Genomic DNA, 22,363 nt, shown 5'->3' with positions numbered 1-22,363 from the left:
GCTCAAAACATAGTAAGTTAGGTACTGGGAGTGGAAAACATGTAGAGCCCTTGGGCAAGGACAGGGGAGTGTGACTAATTGGATAGTTCTTTCAAACAGAAGTACAGATACAATGTGCTAAATGGCCTCTTTTTTGTCCTGTATCATTCCATGATTCTCAAGGCTTGAATCCCTTCATAGTAGGTTAGGTTTGACCTAAAATTCCAAATATAAAAGAGTATTGTTTTAAACCAATGAGCCATCTGACTTAGCCCTCATCCTTAACCATAGGAGCAGGTGTAGGTGATTTGATCAATTGAGATTACAATGGTAGTTTGTTACCCGTGCTTGCTCTAAATATCCTTTAATAAGTGTTTCTCTTTTAAATAGCTCAATTGAATGACCATCTATCGTATTTGGAGGCAGCGCATTCCACACTTTCACATTCCTTTTCATGGTTTGTTTACTGGGTTTACTTTTTACCAGTTTAATTCTCATTTTAAAGTTATAGCGAATAAGTTTGTTCTGCATAGACTTGCATCAGTTCTCCAAGGGAAGCCGCAGTGTGGGCCAATACCCTACTCAGGTGTACTCCAAATATATCAATGAAGAGGACTGTGTGGGCTGCCCAGAAATTGAAGCAAGTCTGCAAAGCAACATGAGCAAATTTGTCTGCCTTGCCCCTGATTCTGGATTCCCATGGGCAAGGAGTAGTCAGTACATATATACCCTGTTCATTTGTTCGTGTTCTTCAAAAATACTTTACCATCCTGAAAGTCAGCATTCAATTAATCTTTCTGATCCTGTTTTGTGCCTTTGACCTAACCTTTCATATGTGCCCAGATCCCTAAATCCTATTGTTCACCTACACCACTAGCCACCACTCCCTAACATTTTTGTTTATTCATTATATACGCAAAAGAATGAATGGACGTAAGAGGCTTCCACCAATTGGATTGTAAAAAAAATTGAGATGAATGTGCACGCCAAGAATTCGTCTTGCTCAGCGGAGTAACTAAAGGGATTTAGTGCGCTCGTACCACATAATTTTCTAGGGGCTTTTCACTGTAACTTCATTTGAAGCCTACTTGTGACAATAAGCGATTTTCATTTCATTTCACTTCATTTCAGATCACCTTTGCACCTGAATCATCATCTGAGCATGTGAACGTGCAATGAATACATTTGCTCTTCAAATTTATAGGACGGCAACATTTCAAACCCAGTCGGTCTGTTGTGTGATAATGCCGTCAGAGTAAAAGGGAAACTCTGTTGGGATTGGATAGCTGAAAGAATGAACAGACATTAACCATGGTTTTACCAGAGGGTTTCTTTTCACTGGGATTAATTAATTTCAAGTCCCATGTAGTTATTCACACAGCATAATATGGCAGAATAGAGCAAACCTCTTGAACAAGCTATGTATCCGCTGTCAGTAGATACATTTTCAGAAAAGACATCAGTTCCACTTCATTTAGTTACACAGTAATGGTGAGGGATGAAATTAACATTTTTAAAAATCCTGGACAAAACCTGCCCATAAAAATACACATTTCTAATAAAAAAGGATCCATTAATCATTCACAATCACCCTTTCTTTTTTAATGCTTAAATATTTGAATCAGGTGGATTTTGTTTGACGACATTGTAAAGTTAAAATCTGTTTTTCTTCTTGAGAAATTTCCATTTTAATTATTAAAAGCTATTTTTTCCCATTTAGGTTGAGGGCAATTACTTTTATTTAATCGTAAAATATTCCATAGCTTCATTGAAACAATTACAGATCAATTAGGAAGCATAACCTACAGCATAAAAACAATATCATTTCTTGATTAATTTTGTTTTCATATTAATTTGCCAATGTGATGAGGAATTAAACTTGCCTTGAAGTTAAATTGTTATTTAAATATCTAATTGTATCCTGGACGTCTATTTTAATGGTAGCGTTAACCTATTTAATGTAGCTGGGTAACACCTCCGAAATGAATTTCATATGAATTAATTAAGCATTCACACATTAATATTCAAACAGCGTTATTTTAGTGCATGTATCTTATTCTCAAGTCAACTTTTGCCAACTATTCAGTCAACTGTCTGAACAGACTCTGTTCCAAAAACAGTTTGGGGATTAGCGTACATAAAGGTTTTTGCTCCTTGGCATTGCAACAAGCCCATTTCTACAAGAGCAATGAATGAATTCACTGCATTTTAAATGGCCATTAGATTAAACATTGAGTTGCATCCAGGTGACTCAAACTGCTCTAATTACTGGTTCAGCACAGGGCTAAACAGCTGTCTTTGAAAGCAGACCAAGGCAGGCCAGCAGCACGGTTCAATTCCCGTGCCAGCCTCCCCGAACAGGTGCCGGAATGTGGCAACTAGGGGCTTTTCACAGTAACTTCATTTGAAGCCTACTTGTGACAATAAGCGGTTTTAATTTCATTTTCATTTAGCCCTTGAACAAACCTTTCGTTTTCACTCCTAATCTTCCTATGTATCAGACCCATCTACCATTTCATATTTTTTACCACATTCAATCTAAGTTTTTATGTGCTGTAAGCAATAAATCGCTGACATATTACAGCTGTTACAAATCCATATCAGTTTTCTTTTTTTTTTTAAGAGAAGCCTGTCTATGTAATTATGTGTGAAGAGCTCTTTGACGTCCAGATCACTTGTCAAAACATCCCGACAATTAAAGGTTCGCATTTGAATTGGTAAATGAGCGGAGCAGCTTAATTTCCCAAATCTCTGTCAGAATCTGGATCTGTGTGGGTATGTGAATGATCCTGTGTAAGTGAAGGAAAGAAATTGGTTTAAGGCACTGGAAAGCTTCTGCTGAGAGGCATCTTCTATGTGAAGGCCTGCAGCTGAGCAACAAATCATTTACACCTCAAATAGTTTGCAAACCTTGGACAATGTTTTTTTTACCAGGTTGAGACATGTAATTATTGAAACAAAGAAGAGGTAAATGATTACGGCAGTCAAGACTTGATTCATGAGCTGGGAAAGGAATATTTGGGTCAGCAACCAGCATTATTAATGTTAAAAGCCCATAAATTAAAACCTACAATAGTTGTAGGACGGACACAACTTACAATTTTCAAGTACATGTGGACAAGTATTTCTCCTGACTACACAATAATACTAAGGTTAACTGCCATCCAGTAAGTCAATTCCATTCCAGTCTACCTCCGCTCCCTGTTACTGCCACCTTTTGGCGTGGTTTGCTCATGGAGCTGCCATCATTTCTGCCCACTCCGCATTCTGCCTATTCAGTAAACTCTTCATCAATGTCCAATTAGGGCAGAGGAACTCCCCGATGGTACTCAAATGAGGCCTGAAGCTGAATATGGCCCAGCCTCCAATCCATTCATCTTTTTGGTGGATTCACCTCTGACTCATCACTTGTTTTGGATGAATGATCATAATGGCACCCATCGCGATCTAGTTGCATCTTCTTAAATACAGTCCGGTTAGCCTCCTTCCTGATAACAGTCTGTCCTTTTGTGAAAACCATAAACTCTTCCTCTGTATCCCATTCTTTAAAAAATGGACTCCGTTTTCCTCAAATGATAATACAATTTACGTCACTTTGTAAAATCTTAAAATGATTTATTGCACCCAATTGTTAATATTTAGGATGAAGGGTATTAGAATGGAGAATAATAGATAACAGCTGATGCCGAGATTCATTCAAAGGACTAAACTTAGTGTTTATTACGCAATTCCCTTTTGGTTCCTGAAACCATTTAGAGTTGTCATTTGGGATTGGAATTATCCACAGCATCAATGTTACTTTTTCAGGTTATGATCAGTACATTGCTTGATCTGAATAGCTCTTACCTTTGATTCATGAAGATCTGTATCAGTGACATTGAAAATGGAATCCAGACTGGGACTATCTGCCTGCAACACAAGGAATAATTGATCACAGATATTTGCCCAATGCACATGCCTCTGCGGTCCAATCTGATGCCCACGGGAGTTCAGAGGCCAGAGGAAAACGAGTAGGCCATTCAATCCCTCCAGTCTGCAACTAACCAGTCAATTAGAACTCCACCTAACTCCACAGACTTGAACGCCAATTTAGCAGGTGGTAGTCGTTCACTATGTTGGGTATAAACCACGTCTATCTTCAATTTGAATTAGACGAGCCTTCCCAGATGTATTTTATAATCAACACGCACAAGGGCCTATATGAGTATACTCGCTTGACCTTTGGGGTCTCATCAGCGTGTGCCACATTCCTAAAGATCTTGGAGAACATACTCCAAGGGTTACCCAAAGTGGCGGTGTACTTGGTCACAGGGATTTCAGAATGTGAGCATCTGGCAAACCTAGAGGAAATCTTGCAGAAATTCTCGAGAGCTGGGGTACACCTGAAGAGGGAACAATATGTTTTTCAAGCAAATGAACCTCCTTTGGTTATTGGGTGGATAAAAAAAGTTTACATCCAGTAGAGGACAAGGGTAAAGAACAACAAGGAAGTACCAACTCCAAGAAACACCATGGAGTTAAAATCCTTCCTGAGATTAATACATTTTTATGCAAAATTTTCCCGAATTTGGCTTCGTTACTGACTCTCTTGCATACCCTCCTATGGAAGTACCAAATAGGGTCTTGAGAGGCACCACAGTTAGAGGCTTTCAATAGCATTAAACGACAATTGCTTTCATCCAACTCATTGGTCCACCTTGACCCTAAGGAAGAACTCATTTTGACATGTGGTGTTTCCTCTTACGGGGTTGGGGCGGTACTTACCCACCGCTGGAAAGACGGAACAGAAAGGCCCATCCATCTACCATCCAGGAACCTTTCGGATGTCGAGCAGAGGTATTATCAAATTGAAAAGGAGGGCTTGGCGGTTGTGTTTGGTATGAAAGATTCCACTAATATATCCAGGGTAGGCGTTTCATAATAGTAACCGGCTTTTTAAGGAAGATATGGAAATACCCCTATTGTTTCACCCAGATACAGTGTTGGGCCCTGTTATTTGCAGTTTATGAATACCTTTTTGAACATCGCCCTGGAACCTGGATAGCTAACGCTGATGCGCTGACTCACCTCCCGCTGCCCACAAGCCTGGCTCCTTTACCAGCATTGGAAGAGGCCGTGATGGTGGCTCAACCTCAGCTCTGATATCACGGGATGGTGAGAGAGTGCAACTTACGCCAGGAAAATCTCCCTCCCTCATCCTCCCTACATCAATGATTGTGGCCTGGCAGGCTATGGGTGTGAGTGTTTGTCATCCTGGCAAATTCACACTCCAAATGGTTGGAGATACACCACATAAGCTCCACTACCTCCCACGCTACAATCGAGAAATTACAACAGAGTTCCTGCATGCATGGAATAACAGAAGTCCTGGTTTCCCATAACGGCAGTGCCTTTCACTGATAGTGAGCTCCAAAACTTCATGTTATCCAATGGCATCAGACACATCAGAACAGCCCCTCATCACCGGTCATCAAATGGGCTGGTGGAACGGGCGGTGCAGACTTTTAAAACTGGCATGAAGAAACAATATAGGGCATCCATTGAGACTAAATTGGCTTGTACTTTATTCAACTATAGGACCAGTCCTCAGAGAACAGGAATTGTCCCACTGGAACTGCTAATCGAACAGTGGTTTTGTACGAGACTAATCCTAACCCTAACCACACTATACTCAAACCTGGTGGGGAGGGTGGAGTCCCAACAAGAGGACCAGAAAAGAAATTGCAACTCTGCAGGAACAGAAAGAACATTGGAAACAGTGATCAGGTTTCCGTGAGGAACTTTGGAGATCGTCCCAGCTGGGTCCCAGGGATCATAATGGAGGAAATGAGGTCAGTGTCATACAAAGTGAAGGTCCAAGGTAAGGTTGTGAGGAACCACCTCAGGAGCAGGAAGACTGCCCCGAGCAAGCCTCGTTAGCAGCCCTGGAGGTGGCAGCTGTCAGAATAGGGAAATAGCTTGAAGCTGAACCAGCGACCGTCCGTCCGCCTGCCTGGATAACAGGGACACGGACCCTGAGATGGAAGCAGAGGAATCTGGTTCCCCGAGGGAACCTGGGTCCATAACTCTTCGGTGCTCCCTCCAGAAGCGAAGGCCCCCATTTCGGCTCACACCACCAGACCTGTTCCCACCCTTGACTGACCTCAGACGGATCGCCAAGTGGTGGAAGGGATTTTCTTGCAGCAGAAGGGACTTTCTCACAGCAGGGATACTGGGGATGAAACGGACTTAAGAGGGGAGAGATGTTATGTCGGCCACAAAGGTCATGGAGGGTTTTCAATAGATCTCCCCGTGGGCCTTGTGGAATATTAACTTCCCTATTGTGGGGCAGGAGCTTGTTTAAAGGGAAATGAGCAGCAAGAGTTTAAAACACGCTGATTCAACCCAGGCCGATATTCCGTAAATCCCTGGGCTTGGATTATGTGATGTAAGCCATGGCTTCGGCCTTTCCCACTCCATAAATAAAGGGGTATGGAGTTGGGAGACTGGCCTTGGCAAGATTATTACACTCGTCATCTTAGAGAATGCTCAAAAATTATTATTTTTGGTCCTATGTGAACAACCTTATGCTTGCCCTCATTGAATTCCATATGACATTGCACATTTTACCGAGATCGTGAATCTTGATTTCAACACGGGGGAGGAGTAAGAGGCTATTTAGCAACAAGACAGGAAACTTACCATTAATGTCTTTTTGCCTTTATGTCTCCTTTCCTTTTGCTTTTCCTGTTTAGAAATGCAAAAAAGAACGGAAATCTTTAGTGTTGCACAAAACAAAAAAGGTGAGCATGTTAGGATACAATTAGATTAGTTATTTGAACCGCATTGTGTATAGATTCTGCAGCCAGAAATTATGCAGTGTTGGTTCTGATTCTCCTCGTAACTCCCAGCAAGATGAACAGATCTCCATGACAATGACATAAACAGATAAAAACAATCGTTTTCTGGGCATTTTGATGGAATTTCAGGGCCTGTACATTATGTCACAGCATACTTAAGAGAGTGATTGGTTGAGGGTAGTTCAGAGTAGTTCAACATCTGTATAATGGGTAACCGGTGGAATAACAGGATCAATAATGAGGGTCCAGTGCCTGCTATTGGCATTTTAACTGGAAGGGCTTGAAGCCGTTTAAAGGCTTGCAAATTGCCAAAGGGTTGTTTCCTTTGCTTCTGGAGGCTTTCAGTAATCAAATAACTAAATCTGGTGACCAGGCATCGGAAAGAAAGGAATAATGCTTAAAATGGACCTGTCAGAATAACTCTCAGCCACGTTGATGGCATCCAGCAGATCAAAAAGATAAATGCGGTGAAAAGCACATCTATGCTATATTTGACTCATCCAATGGTGGCCGGGGTTGGGGGGAGGGGGGATTGAGTCTGTTTAGCACAGCCTTCATTAGGTGCTGCTTTTCAAACATTCTACTTCAAAATCTGTAGGATGGTAAACCCAATGGCCTATGTAGCATTGTCGTCATCCTTCCATCTGTCTAAGATGATGGGCGTGTCGCAAATACATGGGATAGTTTCATATGATGCACTTTTGCTGGTTGCTGAAGAAACCAATCTGTGAGAGGCAGGTGTCACATATGAGGTCATTATCAGGGGTCATTGTGGTTGCTGGGTTTTTGGCATTGCTGTCTTGCCAAGCCACTGAGACACCTAATGCCATGGTCGCACACATATGTAATGTTGACATTTGCGTCTGTCATTGGCTAGTGTTTCCCACCTGTGAAAATCAGTGGTTAGGACTTTTATTTCACTCTTGTAAGCATCCTTCAAGAGGACCTTTGATCACCATCTTGGCCTTCTTGATCATCATGGGGTGAGTAAGATCAATGAAGATGGCCAATTACTTCCTAAATTTTGTGCCAAAAATGAAACCCGCATCAGCAACTCTTATGGTATGGTGCTCAAACTCACTTGGTAGTCAAGGACAGCTGGTCATATCCAAATCCTAAGATATTTCTCATAAGATCATGGCTTGTAACCTCAGTCCTACCTTCTTGCATATCCCTGATAACCTTTCACCCTCTTGTTAATCAAGAATCTATCTAGATCTACCTTAAAAAATTTCAAAACTGGACTTCAGGTGGAGTAATTTAGGGGGAGGACATGCATGAGGTGCTCCCGCTGGAAAGCTGATTTTTTTTTTTTTAACCCCCTTTTCTGGCACCACAAACCATTTATCTTTTAGAAATCTCATAATTTAGTGAAATAGAGCGTCTACCTTACGGGATGCCCGGAAGAGCCAAAAATAAGAAGGATTCAGGCTGAAATCTGTCAAAAATTCTGAAACCTTGCAGGATTCTTCTGGAAGTCAGATGGTGGGAGTGGTTCTCCTTTTCCTTTTCTGACCACTCTACTAATGTCCGAGCATCTCGTTTGCATTTTGGTGAGCGAATTGCCAAAGTTTGGTGATAGATCTTAAAAGATTGATTGAGAGGCCTTGGCCCCCATTCGTTTGGCCTTAGAATGCATGAATAAGACCATCGAGCTCATGGAGCCACAATTAAAGGCGTTGAGACGGCATTAACAGACCACAGCGATCGGATCACCTCTCTAGAGGCCGATTTTACTTCAGTGATCGAATGTAATAAGTCATTGAAGACCAAACTCAGAGACCTGGAAAATAGATTCAGGAGGAAGAACATTTACATTGTGGGATTGCTGAAGGGGATTGAAGGCTTTACCTTTTTAATATTTTTCGGACATGTTTTGCAAGATTGTGGGTGAAGGTGCGTTCGCATCCCCTCCAGAGTTAGACTGGGCCCATTGTTTTCTGCGACCGAAGTCTCGATCCGGAAATCCGCTTTGTGCGGTTATCGTACAATTTCATAGCTTCAAGGAAAAGGAACAAGTCGCTGGGCTAGAGAGCATCGAGTTATCAAATGAGAGGGTCATTCCATCAAGCTGTACCAAGATCTGAGTGCAGACCTGGCAAAACGAGGAGCTGCCTTCAATGGAGTTAAAGCCATCTTGTATAGAAATGGAGTCATATTCAGAATGGTTTACTTGGCTCGCCTTCAGGTGACTGTTGGGGGAAAGGAACGTTTCTTGATGTTCTGGAAGCTGCAGATTCCTCTGGTCGAAAGCTCAAATTGGGCACTTTCTTAATCAATGTTTAATGTATTTTATGGCCCTCTGGATGGACACGTCATATTTTATGTTTGTCATGTTTGGGATTTGGGAGTCCTCACAACACCTTTGGTTAGATTTGAGGGTCTTCTGCTATAGGGTCCTTTTTTTTGTTACCATTTTATTGTTCTCTTGCTCTTTTCATTGTTGTTGCGCATGATCATTGAACACTAATGTGGCATTGTAAACTAGATAAGGCTTTACTTTTCAGTCGGGAGTCACCCTGCTAACAAAGGAGTTAGCTAACGGAAGTGGAGAAAGAGGGTTTACTACAGCTCTTTACAACAATCTGTGAGAATGAGCTTAGAGTGTAAAGTTAGATTGTTTTTGTGAACTAGGTTTTTGGATAGGGTATTGTTTTTTTACTTTTTCAATATGGTGTTGTTGAGGTTGGGGAGGGAGGGATTTTAGTGTTAGCTTGCTGACGGTGTTTGTAGGTTCTCCTTTGTCGAGTCATCTGACTTGGCTCAGTGGCCGTCTTGCATGGATTTTTTTTAACCTTTTCAGTGTCCCTTGTTTGGTATTTCTCTTTGGGAATGGCTGACTCCTGATTATGGGATGGTGGGAAACCTCCAATTCATTTGGTTACCTGGAATGTTCAGGGGCCCAGTAAAATAATCAAGGGCATTTTCCCATCTTAAGAGCCTAAACTCCGATAGTGTTTCTTGCAGGAAGTCCACTTGCGTGTCAAGGGCCAGACCAGGTTATGTAAGGGTTGATTTGGGCAGCTTTTTCACTCCAGTTTTAATGGCAAGGCCAGGGGCACAACAATTTTAATTAATAAGATTAATTCTCCTCCTCTCAGATTATAGCTGACCCTAATGGTCGTTATACTATTATTTGTGACTCCCTGGTGAACGCTCTGGTACTCATGGTTAATGTTTATGCCCCTAACTGGGCTGATACGAATTTTATCAATTGCCTTTTAAACAACATGGATTTGTACCAGCTGATTTTAGGAGGTGACCTGAACTGTGTTTTGGATCCTAAATTGGGTCTTTCCAAACCTAAATGTCTTGTTCCTTAAGGCTTGGCTTGATCTTACTCTGGAGCTATTGGCAAACAGGGAAAAATTACAGATCCACTTCGAGCTGGTATCCTCTGGCAAGGCTGTGCGTCAGTTACAACGCTCCAGGGTACTTTTTATGAGCATGAGGAGAGGGTCAGTTGTCTTCTGGCTCATCACCTCAAATGGAAAGCAGCCAGATCCCAAGGATTCACAATAAGGGCGGCAATCTTGTTTCCACCCCTCTCCAGGTCAACGCAGCTTTTAGATCTTATTACTGCAAACTATATGAGTCAGAACCCCCTGCAGATAAATTGACCAAGACTGACTTCTTGGGTGGTCTGCACAACCCAACTGTTGAAGTGGGCAAGAGCTGTGAATTACATTCCCCATTACTACCGGGCAAGATTTTATAATGTAATGGGCTGATACAACCTGGCAAAGCCCCTGGCTGCCTGGTCGAGGTTTACAAAAATTCTCAGAACAGCTCCTACCCTTAATATTGGATATGTTTCATGACTCACTGTCTCGGAGTTCATTGCCTCCGACCCTCACTTAAGCCTCTATTTCTTTGCTTCTTAAGGAGGACAAGGACCCAGCTGAGTGTGGTTCACACTGACCCATCTCACTTTTAAACACAGACGTTAAGCTGCTGGCTAAGGTCCTGGTGCTCTGGCTGGAGCTTTGCCGCCCAGTTAGAATTCTGTAATATCAAACAGGCTTTGTGAAGGGCCGGCAATTGTCGGCCAATCTACATCACCTTTTAAACGTTATTCTTTCCCCCCTCCCCAGCACCCGAGCCTGAGATTATAGTATCTCTGGATGTTGATAAAGCGTTTGATAGGGTGGAATGGAAATCTCTATTTGAGATTCTTGGGAGATTTGGATTCGGCCATAAATTTGCTTCCTGGATTTGTCTGTTGTATAATGTCCCTTACTGCCAGGATTTGCATGGGCATTATGCACTCAGATTACTTCCTCTTCGTAGGGGTATCAGACAGGGCTGCCCTCTTTCCCCACTTTTGTTTGCCTCGCCAATAAAGTCTGGTTGACAAATTTCAGTTTCCCAATTCTAGCCTCTCATTATTTTCAGATTTGTGACTTTTCCTGTAAAACTTTTCCTTCCTTTCCTTTGGCCCTGCCCTTCTCCTTGCTGAAGAAGGTTTTATCCTTGGCTCAAGCTGGTGAGGGGTCCATCTTAGAACTATATGGCTAATTCTCTGTTTGGATCGCACCCCATTGGATGAGGTGAGGGCAAGATGGGAGAGGGAGCTGGGTTCTGTGCTTACTGATGAGGTTTGGAGGGAGGACCTCTACATGGTTAACTCCACATCCTCTTGTGCCTGGTTGAGTTTAATCCAGTTCAAAGTGTTACACAGGACGCACTTGGCCAAGGCGAGGATGAGTGGGCTTTTCTCAAACGTGGAGGATAAGTGTGGTCGGTATTTGCTCACCCCAGCTAAACACACACATGTATTTTGGTCCTGCCCCAATTTGCTTCTTCAACACTATATCAGAGATTTGTCAAGTGGTTCTGGACCCATGTCCATTGGTAGCCATATTTGGGATCTCAGATTCACCGGCGTTTCACTCTGGGATAGGGATGGATGTTGTCGTCCTTGCCTCACAGTGGCCCGGAGGTGAAGATTTCGAGCTAGAGGTCTCTCATCCCGCCCATGTTTCTGGGCGATTTAATGACATTCCTGCACTTAGAAAAAATTAAATATACCATCACGGAGTCAGTGGAGAAGTTCTACCTGAGATGGCAATCTTTTATTTCCTTTTTAAAAGATCTAGACATTGTCAGCTTTCAGGGGATTTAGTTACAGTGTTTAGGTTTTAGTTTGCATTTTTTATTGGGGAATTGTTTGTAACATTTGACATTGTACCTGATGGTCGATAAATATACTTAAAAGCTCTGCTTCCACTGCCCTATGAGGAAGAGATTCACGACCCTCTGAGAGAAAAGATTTATCTTCACCTCTGTCTTAAATGAGGGATCTCTTATTTTAAACAGTGACCTCTAGTTCCAGATTATCTGACAAGAGGATACACCCTGTCCACATCCACTCTCTTCTTACCTTCAGCTTTTTACCAGGTGATGAAACATTTCCATTGTGGTACAAATGAGCTCCACCCAGATGAACAGGCTCTGCTGTATCAGAATCGGGTTCTTCTACCATCCCTTCCATTTCAGGGAGAGATTGGCTAGATAGATCATACTTCAGAGATGAGCCCTGTACCTGTATCAAAGGGAGAACAAAATGCCCTTGTCAGGATGTAACGAAGGGTCTAATTCTACTGGCAAAAGGATCATTTTGATAATTACTAACAAGGGGAGAAAATTGGGCATTGGAGTGAATATACAGGAATAATGAGCATTAAAATGAATATACAGAGCAGAATGGGCCTGGATTCTCCGTTTGGAGACTTCCCGCCAGTGGAGAATCACTATTGGTCTCCACTGGCACTGGGAGCAGTGCGCAAGTGTCTCCCCTTTACCATGCTAATTAATGCATGGGGAAGAGCTTGCTGGATTCTGTCAGACTCCTGGTAACGGGCCACCATTTTCAGCAGGTGGCCTGATACCGAGGTCCAGCGGCAGGTCCCCCTCACCTCCACAATTCAAATCCTGCGAACTCCCGCACTGACAACTAGAGGCATCCGCCCATCACAGGAATACCAGTCAACTCCCCCCTCCCATAGCAGGCACACATGAGGGTGACCTGTCCCCCCCCCCTCAGCAGACCCTCTCCCATGTGTGGGCCCCATTAGACTCCCACCCCCCCCACCAGTCATCCTGCCTAAAAACTGAAGAGCAGTCCAGGCTGTAGAGTGAAAAATCACTGCATTTTCACTTACCCTTCCCTAACATCTGCTGCCTTAGACAAAAGTGTTTAAAGCAGCAATTGTTACAAGTGTCAGAGGCTTCCTCCAAAACCAAGTATACTTCAAGGGCTTCAAGTCCCTTGACAGCCTTTGAAATGAAAATCCTCCATTCAATTTCACACAGCAATACATTGCACAAGCCAGTGATTGACTGTTTTAATGCTCCAGAGGCAGGTGCTTGGTGAATTGTTGATCTATCTTTCCCTTCATGCATCTCAAGTACCCTGCTTTGATGCTGACCACAATGTTTCTTGCTATGATTGACAATTCCTCACCACATCAAAAGCAGCTTATTTTTCACAGCAGAAAGCACTTAGCTGCTTTCGATATGGTGAGGAGCTGTCAATCATGACAAGAGTGGGAAGGGTAGCGCCTTGAGGCCGCCGGCAGGGGATTAGAGCAGTGCAACAGTTTTGTCACTCGACCCTCCATTCTCCCCCCAATTGGGAATCCCGACTCCGCCGTTTCATGGCATTAGAACGAATATGCAGAGAATAATGGGTCTTGGAGTGAATATACAGAGAATAATGATATTGGTGTGAATGCACAGAGAACCCTGGGTGAAATTCTCCCCCCCCCCCCTGGCGAGTGGGAGAACTGTCGGGGAGCCGCGCGTGTCCCGCCATGCCGCTCGTACGCGATTCTCCCCCCCCCCCCAAATCGGCGTGGTGAGAATCACGGTTGGCCGCTGGGAGAATCGCCGCTCGCCGTATGCAATGGCCGAGCGGCGAACCTCTGGCCCGGATGGGCCAAGCGGCCTGCCCAATACGATGGTTTCCCTCCGACGCCGTCCACACCTGGTCGCTGCCGGCAGGAACAGTGCGGGAACACTGGAGGGGTGGCCTGTGGAGGGGGGGGGGGGGGGGGGGGGGGAGGGGGGTTTCTGCACTGGGAGGGTCTCAAATGGGGTCTGGCCCGTGATCGGTGCCCACCAGTCGACAGGCCTGCCTCTCTGAAGGAGGACCTCCTTTCCTCCGCTGCCCCGCAAGATCCATCTGACATCTTCATGCGGGGCGGCCTCGGGGAGGACGGCAACCGTGCATGCGCGGGTGCCATCATTTACGCAGCGCCGCTTTTACGCGGCGCCAAGTCCCGGCGGGCGTAAATGACGCGACGCCGCTCCTAGACCCCCGGGGGCGGGAGAATAGGGGTCTGGGAGCGGGATCCGACGCTGGAGTGAAACACTCCGGTTTTCACTCCAACGTCGGCACTTAGACTCCCAATGGGAGAATTGCGCCCAATGGGTATTGAAGTGACTGCACAGAGAATAATGGGTATTGAAGTGAATATATAGAGAAGAATGATGTTGGTGTGACTATACAGAGAACAATGGTTATTGGACTGATTACACAGAGAATAATGGGTATTGAAGTGAATATACAGAGATTACTGGGTATTGGAGTGAATGTACAGAGATTACTGGGTATTGGAGTGAAGTTACAGAGATTACTGGGTATTGGAGTGAAGTTACAGAGATTGCTGGGTATTGAAGTGAATATGCGGAGATTACTTGGTAGTGGAGTGAATTTACAGAGATTACTGGGTATTGAGTGATTGTACAGAGATTACTGTGTATTGGAGTGAATTTACAGAGATTACTGGGTATTGGAGTGAATTTACAGAGATTACTGGATATTGGAGTGAATGTACAGAGATTACTGGGTATTGGAGTGAATGTACAGAGATTACTGGGTAGTGGAGTGAATTTACAGAGATTACTGGGTATTGGAGTGAATATACAGAGATTACTGGGTATTGAGTGATTGTACAGAGAGTACTGGGTATTGGAGTGAATATACAGAGATTACTGGGTATTGGAGTGAACATACAGAGGGTACTGGGTATTGGAGTGAATTTACAGAGATTACTGGGTACTGGAGTGAATATTCGGAGATTACTATGTTTGAGCGAATTTACAGAGATTACTGGGTATTGGAGTGAATATTCGGAGATTACTATGTATTGAGCGAATTTACAGAGATTACTGGGTATTGGAGTGAATGTACAGAGATTACTGGGTATTGGAGTGAAGTTACAGAGATTACTGGGTATTGGAGTGAAGTTACAGAGATTGCTGGGTATTGAAGTGGATATGCGGAGATTACTTGGTAGTGGAGTGAATTTACAGAGATTACTGGGTATTGAGTGATTGTACAGAGATTACTGTGTATTGGAGTGAATTTACAGAGATTACTGGGTATTGGAGTGAAGTTACAGAGATTACTGGGTATTGGAGTGAAGTTACAGAGATTGCTGGGTATTGAAGTGAATATGCGGAGATTACTTGGTAGTGGAGTGAATTTACAGAGATTACTGGGTATTGAGTGATTGTACAGAGATTACTGTGTATTGGAGTGAATTTACAGAGATTACTGGGTATTGGAGTGAATTTACAGAGATTACTGGATATTGGAGTGAATGTACAGAGATTACTGGGTATTGGAGTGAATGTACAGAGATTACTGGGTAGTGGAGTGAATTTACAGAGATTACTGGGTATTGAGTGATTGTACAGAGATTACTGGTGGCATGATATTCAAACACACACATCATGATAGATAGACCAACAGACCAATTAGCACACATAACACGACAGCCAATCACAGACAAGAGCAGACACAGTATAAGACAAGAAACACGACACCTGGTGGACAGTCCATCTGGAGACAAGGACAAGGACAGGACCTGATTAACAAGACACTCACTCAGTCACCACGTGCTGAGTACCAAGACAGATCTGTAAATAACAAGTTGGAATAAAACTGCATTGTACCAATCGCAACCGTGTTGGTTCATCTGTACCTCAGCGCACCCAACACCACATGATACCAGTGAGTGGATCGATACCTGCCGGCAAATCTGCCATCCTGAGCCATGGACACCCACAACAAACCGCAGCCGTTGCAAGTCGCTGGGAACCTGGGCACCAATTGGAAGCTCTTCAAGCAGCGATTCGAACTGTTCATGCGAGCCAACGAAAAACAGGGTGCCTCGGACGAAACAAAGATTGCCATGCTCCTCACTACCGCAGGTCAGCACGCCATCGATGTATACAACTCCTTGGTGTTCGCGGAAGACGAGAACAAATCTAAATATGACACGGTTCTCCTCAAGCTCGACCAGCACTTCAACGTTGAGGTCAATGAAAGCTTTGAGAGGTATATCTTTCAGCAACGCCTGCAAGGTAAGGATGAGCTCTTTCAGTCCTTCCTGATGCACCTCCGCATACTCGCGCAGTCCTGCGGTTACGGCACCGCCTCAGAGTCCATGATCCGGGACCAGATCGTTTTTGGCGTTGCCTCCAGTGGCCTACGCCAGCAGCTTCTTAAAATTAAAGGCCTGACCTTAGCGTCTGCAGTGGAAGCCTGTGTCCTGCATGAAAATGCGACCAGCCGCTTTGCCCAATTTCAGGCGACCGAATCGGCACGGAGGGGGTTCCAAGCGATCGAATCGGCAAGCCAGGCCGCCCACGAGGCCGAACGCATCCAGGCACTCGAGTTTCACCCAGCCCGCGGCCCGGACGAGGGCGGCCGTTTTGCGCGCTTTTTGAGGTCTCCCGCGTTTGTGCGCGCCAAAACTAACGGCAACATTGAGGGACGCACTGCGCAGGCGCGCCCGACGCAAGACCGAACTGCGCATGCGCAGTGGCGTAACGAACGCCATGACGTCATGACGTGCGGCAACTGTGGAGCTGCACATTTAAAAGGGCAATGTCCTGCAAAAACCCGACAATGCCTACGCTGTGGCAGGATGGGCCACTACGCTGCCTACTGTTGAGCGGCTCAACCTGTGGATCTTCCACATCTCCGACAACCTCGCAGACACGTGTGAACCATCCAGCCTCCACATCGGGACATCCAACTCAACGACACAGATGACCAAGACGCCTTCCGGGTTGCGGTCATTGATGTGAACCGGGTCAACACCATCAATCCAGCCGATGAATGGAGTGCCACCCTGACGGTCAACCCGAATTCGTCGCCCACCTACTAGACTGGACTTATGAGACTGTTCACACATTTAGCAACTATTGTATTGTAACATGTTACTGTTTTATCGTTCCAGATCTCGTTTGACCGGGCCACACTTCAAAGTTTTTCTTCTTTTGTTATGGTACAACCTCGTTAGCATGCCACACCTGACATCGCCCCATGTATATAGTTACGCCACATGTACATGCTATAAATATCACGCACACACACCTTTAGCTGCACTCAGGACACATTCATATTTATAACCACGTTGTAAAAAAGGGGGGATGTCATGATATTCAAACACACACATCATGATAGATAGACTAACAGACCAATTAGCACACATAACACGACAGCCAATCACAGACAAGAGCAGACACAGTATAAGACAAGAAGCACAACACCTGCTGGACAGTCCATCTGGAGACAAGGACAAGGACAGGACCTGATTAACAAGACACTCACACAGTCACCACGTGCTGAGTACCAAGACAAATCTGTAAATAACAAGTTGGAATAAAACTGCGTTGTACCAATCGCAACCGTGTTGGTTCATCTGTACCTCAGCGCACCCAACACCACAACTGGGTATTGGAGTGAATATACAGAGATTACTGGGTATTGGAGTGAACATACAGAGGTTACTGGGTATTGGAGTGAATATACAGAGATTATTGGGTATTGGAGTGAATATACAGAGATTACTGGGTATTGGAGTGATTTTACAGAGATTACTGGGTATTGGAGTGAATGTACAGAGATTATTGGGTATTGAGTGAACATACAGAGGTTACTGGGTATTGGAGTGAATTTACAGAGGTTACTGGGTATTGGAGTGAATATACAGAGATTACTGGGTATTGGAGTGATTTTACAGAGATTACTGGGTATTGGAGTGAATGTACAGAGATTATTGGGTATTGAGTGAACATACAGAGGTTACTGGGTATTGGAGTGAATTTACAGAGGTTACTGGGTATTGGAGTGAATATACAGAGATTACTGGGTATTGAGTGATTGTACAGAGAGTACTGGGTATTGGAGTGAATATACAGAGATTACTGGGTATTGGAGTGAACATACAGAGGGTACTGGGTATTGGAGTGAATTTACAGAGATTACTGGGTACTGGAGTGAATATTCGGAGATTACTATGTTTGAGCGAATTTACAGAGATTACTGGGTATTGGAGTGAATATTCGGAGATTACTATGTATTGAGCGAATTTACAGAGATTACTGGGTATTGGAGTGAATGTACAGAGATTACTGGGTATTGGAGTGAAGTTACAGAGATTACTGGGTATTGGAGTGAAGTTACAGAGATTGCTGGGTATTGAAGTGGATATGCGGAGATTACTTGGTAGTGGAGTGAATTTACAGAGATTACTGGGTATTGAGTGATTGTACAGAGATTACTGTGTATTGGAGTGAATTTACAGAGATTACTGGGTATTGGAGTGAAGTTACAGAGATTACTGGGTATTGGAGTGAAGTTACAGAGATTACTGGGTATTGGAGTGATTTTACAGAGATTACTGGGTATTGGAGTGAATGTACAGAGATTATTGGGTATTGAGTGAACATACAGAGGTTACTGGGTATTGGAGTGAATTTACAGAGGTTACTGGGTATTGGAGTGAATATACAGAGATTATTGGGTATTGGAGTGAATATACAGAGATTACTGGGTATTGGAGTGATTTTACAGAGATTACTGGGTATTGGAGTGAATGTACAGAGATTATTGGGTATTGAGTGAACATACAGAGGTTACTGGGTATTGGAGTGAATTTACAGAGGTTACTGGGTATTGGAGTGAATATACAGAGATTACTGGGTATTGAGTGATTGTACAGAGAGTACTGGGTATTGGAGTGAATATACAGAGATTACTGGGTATTGGAGTGAACATACAGAGGGTACTGGGTATTGGAGTGAATTTACAGAGATTACTGGGTACTGGAGTGAATATTCGGAGATTACTATGTTTGAGCGAATTTACAGAGATTACTGGGTATTGGAGTGAATATTCGGAGATTACTATGTATTGAGCGAATTTACAGAGATTACTGGGTATTGGAGTGAATGTACAGAGATTACTGGGTATTGGAGTGAAGTTACAGAGATTACTGGGTATTGGAGTGAAGTTACAGAGATTGCTGGGTATTGAAGTGGATATGCGGAGATTACTTGGTAGTGGAGTGAATTTACAGAGATTACTGGGTATTGAGTGATTGTACAGAGATTACTGTGTATTGGAGTGAATTTACAGAGATTACTGGGTATTGGAGTGAAGTTACAGAGATTACTGGGTATTGGAGTGAAGTTACAGAGATTGCTGGGTATTGAAGTGAATATGCGGAGATTACTTGGTAGTGGAGTGAATTTACAGAGATTACTGGGTATTGAGTGATTGTACAGAGATTACTGTGTATTGGAGTGAATTTACAGAGATTACTGGGTATTGGAGTGAATTTACAGAGATTACTGGATATTGGAGTGAATGTACAGAGATTACTGGGTATTGGAGTGAATGTACAGAGATTACTGGGTAGTGGAGTGAATTTACAGAGATTACTGGGTATTGAGTGATTGTACAGAGATTACTGGTGGCATGATATTCAAACACACACATCATGATAGATAGACCAACAGACCAATTAGCACACATAACACGACAGCCAATCACAGACAAGAGCAGACACAGTATAAGACAAGAAACACGACACCTGGTGGACAGTCCATCTGGAGACAAGGACAAGGACAGGACCTGATTAACAAGACACTCACTCAGTCACCACGTGCTGAGTACCAAGACAGATCTGTAAATAACAAGTTGGAATAAAACTGCATTGTACCAATCGCAACCGTGTTGGTTCATCTGTACCTCAGCGCACCCAACACCACATGATACCAGTGAGTGGATCGATACCTGCCGGCAAATCTGCCATCCTGAGCCATGGACACCCACAACAAACCGCAGCCGTTGCAAGTCGCTGGGAACCTGGGCACCAATTGGAAGCTCTTCAAGCAGCGATTCGAACTGTTCATGCGAGCCAACGAAAAACAGGGTGCCTCGGACGAAACAAAGATTGCCATGCTCCTCACTACCGCAGGTCAGCACGCCATCGATGTATACAACTCCTTGGTGTTCGCGGAAGACGAGAACAAATCTAAATATGACACGGTTCTCCTCAAGCTCGACCAGCACTTCAACGTTGAGGTCAATGAAAGCTTTGAGAGGTATATCTTTCAGCAACGCCTGCAAGGTAAGGATGAGCTCTTTCAGTCCTTTCTGACGCACCTCCGCATACTCGCGCAGTCCTGCGGTTACGGCACCGCCTCAGAGTCCATGATCCGGGACCAGATCGTTTTTGGCGTTGCCTCCAGTGGCCTACGCCAGCAGCTTCTTAAAATTAAAGGCCTGACCTTAGCGTCTGCAGTGGAAGCCTGTGTCCTGCATGAAAATGCGACCAGCCGCTTTGCCCAATTTCAGGCGACCGAATCGGCACGGAGGGGGTTCCAAGCGATCGAATCGGCAAGCCAGGCCGCCCACGAGGCCGAACGCATCCAGGCACTCGAGTTTCACCCAGCCCGCGGCCCGGACGAGGGCGGCCGTTTTGCGCGCTTTTTGAGGTCTCCCGCGTTTGTGCGCGCCAAAACTAACGGCAACATTGAGGGACGCACTGCGCAGGCGCGCCCGACGCAAGACCGAACTGCGCATGCGCAGTGGCGTAACGAACGCCATGACGTCATGACGTGCGGCAACTGTGGAGCTGCACATTTAAAAGGGCAATGTCCTGCAAAAACCCGACAATGCCTACGCTGTGGCAGGATGGGCCACTACGCTGCCTACTGTTGAGCGGCTCAACCTGTGGATCTTCCACATCTCCGACAACCTCGCAGACACGTGCGAACCATCCAGCCTCCACATCGGGACATCCAACTCAACGACACAGATGACCAAGACGCCTTCCGGGTTGCGGTCATTGATGTGAACCGGGTCAACACCATCAATCCAGCCGATGAATGGAGTGCCACCCTGACGGTCAACCCGAATTCGTCGCCCACCTACTAGACTGGACTTATGAGACTGTTCACACGTTTAGCAACTATTGTATTGTAACATGTTACTGTTTTATCGTTCCAGATCTCGTTTGACCGGGCCACACTTCAAAGTTTTTCTTCTTTTGTTATGGTACAACCTCGTTAGCATGCCACACCTGACATCGCCCCATGTATATAGTTACGCCACATGTACATGCTATAAATATCACGCACACACACCTTTAGCTGCACTCAGGACACATTCATATTTATAACCACGTTGTAAAAAAGGGGGGATGTCATGATATTCAAACACACACATCATGATAGATAGACTAACAGACCAATTAGCACACATAACACGACAGCCAATCACAGACAAGAGCAGACACAGTATAAGACAAGAAGCACAACACCTGCTGGACAGTCCATCTGGAGACAAGGACAAGGACAGGACCTGATTAACAAGACACTCACACAGTCACCACGTGCTGAGTACCAAGACAAATCTGTAAATAACAAGTTGGAATAAAACTGCGTTGTACCAATCGCAACCGTGTTGGTTCATCTGTACCTCAGCGCACCCAACACCACAACTGGGTATTGGAGTGAATATACAGAGATTACTGGGTATTGGAGTGAACATACAGAGGTTACTGGGTATTGGAGTGAATATACAGAGATTATTGGGTATTGGAGTGAATATACAGAGATTACTGGGTATTGGAGTGATTTTACAGAGATTACTGGGTATTGGAGTGAATGTACAGAGATTATTGGGTATTGAGTGAACATACAGAGGTTACTGGGTATTGGAGTGAATTTACAGAGGTTACTGAGTATTGGAGTGAATATACAGAGATTATTGGGTATTGGCGTGAATATACAGAGATTACTGGGTATTGGAGTGATTTTACAGAGATTACTGGGTATTGGAGTGAATGTACAGAGATTATTGGGTATTGAGTGAACATACAGAGGTTACTGGGTATTGGAGTGAATTTACAGAGATTACTGGGTACTGGAGTGAATATTCGGAGATTACTATGTTTGAGCGAATTTACAGAGATTACTGGGTATTGGAGTGAATATTCGGAGATTACTATGTATTGAGCGAATTTACAGAGATTACTGGGTATTGGAGTGAATATACAGAGATTACTGGGTATTGGAGTGAATAAACAAAGATTACTGGGTATTGGAGTGCATGTACAGAGATTACTGGGTATTGGAGTGAATGTACAGAGATTACTGGGTATTGGAGTGATTGTACAGAGTTACTGGGTATTGAAGTGAATATACAGAGATTACTGGGTATTGGAGTGAATGTA

The 22,363-nt window shown here is 44.2% G+C and overlaps 1 protein-coding gene across 1 annotated transcript in view; it reads right to left on the bottom strand.

The window, feature by feature from the left end:
* Nucleotides 1–22,363, bottom strand: part of col7a1l (collagen type VII alpha 1-like) — a 435,910-nt gene that overhangs the window by 141,685 nt on the left and 271,862 nt on the right. The window contains exons 67-69 of the mRNA XM_072470919.1: nt 12,202–12,363; nt 6,661–6,705; nt 3,826–3,888 (exon numbers count right to left, since the gene is read on the bottom strand). Coding sequence (XP_072327020.1) covers nt 3,826–3,888; nt 6,661–6,705; nt 12,202–12,363 — 270 coding nt within the window. The remainder of the gene's footprint in view (nt 1–3,825; nt 3,889–6,660; nt 6,706–12,201; nt 12,364–22,363) is intronic.

This window comes from Scyliorhinus torazame, chromosome 13 (genome assembly GCF_047496885.1).
Source record: "Scyliorhinus torazame isolate Kashiwa2021f chromosome 13, sScyTor2.1, whole genome shotgun sequence".
Classification (NCBI taxonomy): domain Eukaryota; kingdom Metazoa; phylum Chordata; class Chondrichthyes; order Carcharhiniformes; family Scyliorhinidae; genus Scyliorhinus; species Scyliorhinus torazame.
Note: the sequence above shows the minus strand (reverse complement) of the source record. Positions and strands in the feature narration are given on the sequence as shown.